The 7,500-nt window shown below is 44.9% G+C and overlaps 1 protein-coding gene across 1 annotated transcript in view; it reads left to right on the top strand.

Moving 5' to 3' along the window:
- LOC119583356 (fibrocystin-L-like) overlaps positions 1 to 7,500 on the top strand; it is a 39,872-nt gene that overhangs the window by 29,037 nt on the left and 3,335 nt on the right. Inside the window, exons 50-57 of the mRNA XM_037931829.1 lie at positions 1 to 126; positions 414 to 581; positions 1,585 to 1,682; positions 3,420 to 3,542; positions 4,139 to 4,391; positions 5,217 to 5,433; positions 6,154 to 6,251; positions 7,426 to 7,500. The exon at positions 1 to 126 is cut by the window's left edge and continues 102 nt beyond it; the exon at positions 7,426 to 7,500 is cut by the window's right edge and continues 75 nt beyond it. Coding sequence (XP_037787757.1) covers positions 1 to 126; positions 414 to 581; positions 1,585 to 1,682; positions 3,420 to 3,542; positions 4,139 to 4,391; positions 5,217 to 5,433; positions 6,154 to 6,251; positions 7,426 to 7,500 — 1,158 coding nt within the window. The remainder of the gene's footprint in view (positions 127 to 413; positions 582 to 1,584; positions 1,683 to 3,419; positions 3,543 to 4,138; positions 4,392 to 5,216; positions 5,434 to 6,153; positions 6,252 to 7,425) is intronic.

Genomic DNA, 7,500 nt, shown 5'->3' with positions numbered 1-7,500 from the left:
CTCGTGGGGCTTCCAGCTACGTGAGGCAGTGCAGTTTTAACACGAATTATAACACGGCCGTCGGGATTTTTGCGTCCAGTGGCGTAGCGGTGGAGGACTGTGTTGTGTACCAGACTGTAGGCTCAAGTACGCTTTTATTTATTATTATTCATATTTTTTGCGAGCTATTAATAATATAATTGTCTTTTTCATGAATGAGAAATCGTTTGTCTTGTATCTATCCACTTGCCTATCCATTCATCAATCTACCTGAGGGCAAAATTACTGATACGAATGCCATCCCCTTTAATCAAACAAACCAAGAAAGAAAGAAAGAAACAAACAACGATAAAACTACACAAACAAAACAAAAAAATGTACCCCAAGCATCTACCCCTCCTCCTCCCTCCCTCCCTCCCTCCCCTCCCCGCCAGGCATCAAGGACCAAGGGAGCGGCAACATCTTCAGGAACAACTTAGTGTCGGTCATGCTGTTCCCGGGGACGTACGGCGACCGCTGGGAACCCCAGAACCGGGACTGGCACGCTGGCTTCGACCTGGAGGAAGCCTCGGGCACGGTGCTTCAAGGGAATGTGGTTGCGGGTAGGGTTCTGTGGCTCCTTTCTGTCTGTCTGTCTATTATTCGTCTATCTGTTTACCTGCCTATCTATCTGTTTTTCAATAGGTTAATCTATCTATCCATCCATCCATCTTCTATCTATCTGTCTGCCTATCTATCTATCTGTCTATCTATCTATCTATCTATCTATCTATCTATCTGTCTGTCTATCTATCTATCTATCTAGCTAGCTGTTAATCTGTATGTCTATCTGTCTGTTTATCTATCTGCCTATCTTTAAGTCGGTCATTTTATTTACGTTTTTTTTTGTTCATCTGCCTATCTGTCCGTCTATCTATCTGTCTGTCGGTCTGTCTGTTTATCTGTCTCTCTCTCTCTTTGTATCTATCTCTATCTATCTATTTATCTATCTATCTATCTATCTACCTACCTATCTGTCTATCTATCTATTTATCCATTTTTGTATATATTTATATATGTATGTATGTATATATGTATCTGTCTATCTACTTATCTCTGTATCTATATCTCCATCTCTCTATCCGTTTACCTACTTATCTCTCTATCTCTGTCTCTGTGTCTCCTTATCTATCTCATATTCTATCTTTTTATCTTTTTATCTCTCTATCCACACACACTCACATGTATGCACAGTATATATTACACTGATTGCTCGTTACTGTAGGTGTGCAATGAAATGGGTAATTGTACTACTGCAATTGCACAGCTGTTGATATCATTTGTACTTGGATTAGGATGTTATATAAGACAAATGTAGAGAGAATGTTCCGATTAGCATTAGCTCTTGTGTTTATATGTGTTATCTCCTTTCTATATATTCAATTTCATCTATATTCCAGCTACATAACCCAAAAATTCAATGCCTTATGCTCTTCTCTCTGTACATAGGATTGGCATAAAACAAACTTAATCATTATATTTCTGTATTTCGTAATTCGATTTAATTGAAAAATATAATATGTGATATCTATAATATAATGTTGAATTAATATCATGTTTCCTCAGGTTCAGAACAAGCAGGATTTAGAGTCTATGGAGAGCTGTGTGAACACGAGACGACCTGGGAAGGGAACGAAGCTCACAATGTTATTTTCGGGGTTATGGTAAGTCGTTATGCATTTGTTATTATTTTTATTTCTAAATGATACGATATTCAGGGGCGGCATTCACGTAAGGTCTTAGAAAAAAAAATTGCCCGGTTGCCACATATCAAAGATGATGCTGGTAATGGAACAAACATTTATATCGTAATAAACCCAATTTTGATAATATATCGTAATAAGATGGTAAGGTAAATATGACAATAAATCTTGCTTATATCATAACGGTAATATTACACATTAGGTATATCTAAATGTGATGTGACATCCCTACGCTTATTGTCGCTGCGTCAGTTGTTAAGGCGGGCATCGCTATTTGTATTTTTAAAACCAAATACAGCAATAAAATGTAGGAGACGGCTCATTTAATTTGTCAAAAGAGGCCCCGAAGGTTTTCTAATTATTTCCAAAGCGGAATAATTTCAACAGAGTAAAATTTGCATAAGAACAAATTAAAGACAAGTCTTTGCTGACGTGAAAAGAAAATATCAGTAAAATATAAGAAACGACCAAATTAACATTTAACAATAAAACAAAAGGGTCTTCTATCATATTCGATGCAAAATTATCTTCAAATTTGTGTCAACTATGACTTTGACAAAGATGATATCCTGTCTAAGACATTTTCGTGTGGAGTCATAGACAAATTTGCCGTCAAGGACATATGTAGATAATCACACATCAACAACAACAAATATAATTTGGAGGCCCATTATGATTTAATGTTAACCATAACTGATCCGCATTCTACACCTTTAAAGCAATTTCCTATTCGAAAATACAAATGCCGCCAGGCGGAATCACTGCTGATGCATAACAAACCTATGGTTGCCCAAATTTTAGTTGCATATATAAAGTGTGTAATATATTATCTTTATAGAAGTAAGATCTAGTGCAGTATGTTATTTTAACATATTACTGCAATCCATTGTCTTCATAGAGTGTACAACGATGCAAATGTTTGTTATATTACCAGCATTAGATGTGAGATGCCTAAGACCTCTCGTGAATACCGCCTCAGGTCTGGTTTGATTACTTTTCTTTGCATATTATGTATCTGATTTTTTTTTAGAAATACATGTTTGTAGTTCGGGTTTATGTTGGTGTGAATATTTTTATTTTTTTCTCTCTTTCTGTCCTTTTTTTTTTTTTTTTTTTTTTTTACGTTTATTTGTGATTCAATGTCCCACTCTATACCTCCATCACTTTGTCTTTTTCAATCCTCCCTCTCTCTCTCTCTCTCTCTCTCTCTCTCTCTCTCTCTCTTCTCTCTCTCTTCTCTCTCTCTCTCTCTCTCTCTCTCTCTCTCTCTCTCTCTCTCTCTCTCTCTCTCTCTCTCTCTCTCTCTCTCTCTCGAAATCCCGACTGTTTCCGACATTCATCCTCTCTCCCCTCCTCCCTCCCATTTCCCCTTACCAATCTCTCTCTCCCCTTTCCCTCTATTCATCTCCCCCTCCCTCCCCTTCCCCCCTACCTATTTCCCTCCCTCCCCCTCCCTCCCTCCCTCCCTCCCACCCTACCCATCTCCCTTACCCATCTCTGCCTCCCTTCCTCCCCTTTACTCTTTACCCCTCTCTCCCTCCCTCCCTCCCCTTTACTCTTTACCCCTCTCTCCCTCCCTCCCTCCCCTTTACTCTTTACCCCTCTCTCCCTCCCTCCCTCCCCTTTACTCTTTACCCCTCTCTCCCTCCCTCCCTCCCCTTTACTCTTTATCCCTCTCTCCCTCCCTCCCTGCCCCAGCTGTGGAGACCTGGACGCGAGGGACCGCCAGAGGAATGCCGACGTGTGAGGGGGTTCTCCGTATGGCGGGCGCAGGACACAGCCTTCTACATGCAGCATTATGCCAGCCTCGTCTTACAGGAGGTGTGTTGGGGTTGAGGTGTGTCGGGGGTTAAGGGGGGATGGGTGTGGGGCGGGGGTGTGGGGTAAGTGTAAGGATGTGGGTAAGGGTGTGTGGGTGGGGAAGGAGTAAGGATGGGGGTTAGGGTGTGGGGTAAGGGTAAGGATAATGGTGTGGGGGAAGGGGTAAGGGTAGGAATGGGGGTGGGATGTTTGTACATATATGTGTGTGTGTTGGTGTGTGTGTGTGTGTGTGTGTGTGTGTGTGTGTGTGTGTGTGTGTGTGTGTGTGTGTGTGTGTATGTGTGTGTGTGTGTGTTTGTGTGTGTGTGTGGTTGTACGTGTGAGAATAAAAAGAATAAAGAGAAAGGAATGTTGTGATTAGTTCGTGTTAAGTTAAGGATATTTTTCCCATACTGTAAAGTTATATTGATGTAGTGCATGATGATGAGGAAAGAAAGACAGAAGAAAAGAAAGAAAGGCAAGAGAGAAAAAAAGAAAAAAAGAAAAAAAGAAAGAAAGAGAAAGACAAACGAAAGAAAGAAAGAAAAAGAAACGAAAAAACAGAAAGAAAAAAATAAATACAAACACTTAAACACGACCTCTTACCTCACGCCCAGGTGATATCCATCGACAGCCAAGTGGGCGTGAACCAACTGGTGTACGGCCCGCCCGCCCTCTCGCACCGCCGCTACCCGAAGACAGCCACCGCCCGTGACAGCGTTTTCGTGGGCGCGTCTCCCTCCCACAGCTGCCAGGTCCAAGCTTCACGATCTGCCGTCTATGAGTTCTTCGCGGGCGTCCTTTGGTCTTCTGGGGCGATGGGCGGCAACGCGGGCGTTCTCTTCGCCTCGTTCATCTCGAAAGCCAACTGTGAGTGGCATCAAGGGTTGTGGGTGAGGCCCGCAGCTGCCTGTTTGTTTGTTTATTCGTTTATTTTATTTACCTGTTTGTTCATTTATTTGTCTATTTGTTTATATGCGTAATTATTTGTTTCTCTTTCTTTCTTTCTTTCTTTATTCATTCGGTAACTCTTGCATTCCGTTTTGTGTTTAGCATTTGGTTGATTTGTAAACTTCGTATTTGCCTCTGGTGATGGAATGGGGGAAATGTTGATAAGAAAATCAAAAGATGTAAGTGATTACACAGAATAGATCCTCTTCTCCTCTCTTCCTCCTTTATATCTTTTTCGCCTTCGTTTAACTCTCTCTCTCTCTCTCTCTCTCTCTCTCTCTCTCTCTCTCTCTCTCTCTCTCTCTCTCTCGCTCTCTCTCGCTCTCTCTCGCTCTCTCTCTCTCTCTCTCTCTCTCTCTCTCTCTCCCTCTCTATCTGTCTATCTATATACCTCGTATCTAACTTACCTCTCTCTTCTTCTTCTTCCTTCACCTCTCCCTTCATCTTCTTCCTTCACCTCTCCCTTCATCTTCTCCTTTCACCATCTCTCCCTCCTTCTCCTCCCTCTCTCCCACTTTTTTTCATCTCTCCTTCCTCCTTCAACTTATCCTACTCCCTCAACCACCTTCCCCCCACCCACCTCCCCGCTCACCCCCACCTCCCCCCTCACCCACCTTCCCCCTCCCCCACCTCCTCCCCCACCCACCTCCCCCTCCCCCTCCCCCTCCCCCCCTCCCCCACCTTCCCCCTCGCCCACCTCTTCCCCCACCCACCTTCCCCTCACCCACCTCCCCTCTCCCCCAGTGGCCCCAAAGAGATTCCACGGCGCCGACCAGTACCCCGCTCTCGACGGCGCGACGCACATCACCAACGTTACCTTCGTCGCCTACGCCTCCAGGAGCTGCGGGAGGGACGTGGCGCTGCTCACCAACCACGGCTCCAACGACGCCATCCACCCCGTGTTCGTGCGTGGCCTTGCCTTCGTGGACACGCCGCCAGAGAATTACTTGTATTTGCATGAGTAAGTCGCTGTGGACGGTTGGTAAATGGGGGTGTAAATGCTGGTGTATGCGTAAGTGCAGTAGATGTAGGTGTGGATGCGATACAGATACGGATGCAGATGCATATACAACACAAGCATACGCAAGGCACAGGCACAAGCACACGCACACGCACACACACACGCACACACGCACACGCACACGCACACGCACACGCACACGCACACGCACACGCACACGCACACGCACACACACACACACACACACACACACACACACACACACACACACACACACACACACACACACACACACACACACACATTCATATATGTATAAACACGTGAACACTGGCATTATTTGTTCGCTAGTTTGATATTATGATTTAATATCTTTTCATAGTTTAAAGCTGTTTACTAATGCACATTTACACATAAATGCAAATATCACGCAAGTGTTACATCTTCCATGACAATTATAAAACAGTCAAAACGAGTTGAATAAATAAATTAACAATAGAAATACTGTCGACAAAATCCTTTTTTCAAAGTGGACACATTTTTCCCTCAACACGGCACTTTTAAACGGACATATATTCATATCTTACAAACGGATACTTCAATAAAAATATGAAATATAAACTCTTATCATATCATTCCCTCATCCATTTATTCATCTGTTCTAGCGGATAATTATTCCACGATAGAAACGCCATCACTTACCCCTTTCCCTCCCCGCAGGCCAAACCTGAACCTCGTAAGACCTGCGGACTGCGTGGACATGGACTGCGATGGCCTGAAGAAACTCATAGTGCAGGATATGGACGGCACTTTGCTGGGTAAGACTGTGCTTTTATGACCTTAATGTGTGTTTAGTCGGCTTGAAGAGAGTTCTAGTGTAGGATATGGACGGCACTTTGCTGGGTAAGACTGTGGTTTTAGGACCTTAGTGTGTGTTTAGTCGGCTTGAAGAGAGTTCTAGTGTAGGATATGGACGGCACTTTGCTGGGTAAGACTATGCTTTTAGGACCTTAATGTGTGCTTAGTCAGTCTGAAGAAAGTTATAGTGTAGGATATGGACGGCACTTTGCTGGGTAAGACTGCAATTATCATTATCATAATTTGTGTGCGATTTTCCAAAACTTGAGAATACTTTTGGGCTCGAATTTATTTTAAAAGATAGTCTGATGTTTGGGAAGAATTTGCGAAACTGTTAGCAATGAGAGAGGGAGAATATATAAATTTGTTCAAAATACGATGGTAGCAATTGGATGTACACTTCGTATGTTAGGAAGAAATGCGTTTCGCAATTCAGTCTACTTTTCCCTTCCTCTCCATCTATCTCTCCATTTCCTTGACCCTTTCCTCTGTTCCTTAATCAATTTCCGTCTCTCTCCCTTCTTTCCTCCTGTTTTTCCCTTTTCCTTTGCTCTCCCCTCAACCCCGCTCCACAATTCACCTCTTTCCTACCTTTCTCCTCCTTTTCTCTCTTCCCCCTCATACCTCCCCTTTCCTTCAACTCTTCTCACTCCCTCCCTTCCCCCTCTGTTCCTCCTCCTCCTCCTCCTCCTCCTCCTCCTCCTCCTCCTACTCCTCCTCCTCCTCCTCCTCCCCCTCCTCCTCCTCCTCCTCTTCCTCCTCCTCCTTCTCCTTCTCCTTCTTCTTCTTCTCCTTATCCTTCTCCCTCTCCTTCTCCACCACCACCACCACCACCACCACCACCACCACCACCACCACCACCACCACCACCACCACCACCACCACCACCACCACCACCACCACCACCACCACCACCACCACCACCACCACCACCACCACCACCACCACCTCCTCCTCCTCCTCCTCCTCCTCCTCCTCCTCCTCCTTCTGCTCCCTCTTCCCTCTTCCCTTTCCCCCCATCCCCTTTCTCCTTCCCCCTTTCCCCTACCTCTTCCCCTTCCCAACCCTTCCCCTCTCCCGCCCCTTCCCTCTTCCCCCTCCCCCCTCTAATATCCCCCCCGCCCACCACCCCAGGCGCCGCCAACGCTACGGCCACCTCGCCGGCGGAGTTCGAGTGGGACGGCGACCCCGCGAGAGGCGTCGGCGACT

Source organism: Penaeus monodon, chromosome 17 (genome assembly GCF_015228065.2).
Source record: "Penaeus monodon isolate SGIC_2016 chromosome 17, NSTDA_Pmon_1, whole genome shotgun sequence".
In the NCBI taxonomy this organism is placed as follows: domain Eukaryota; kingdom Metazoa; phylum Arthropoda; class Malacostraca; order Decapoda; family Penaeidae; genus Penaeus; species Penaeus monodon.
This window is presented reverse-complemented; position numbering and strand designations above follow the sequence as displayed.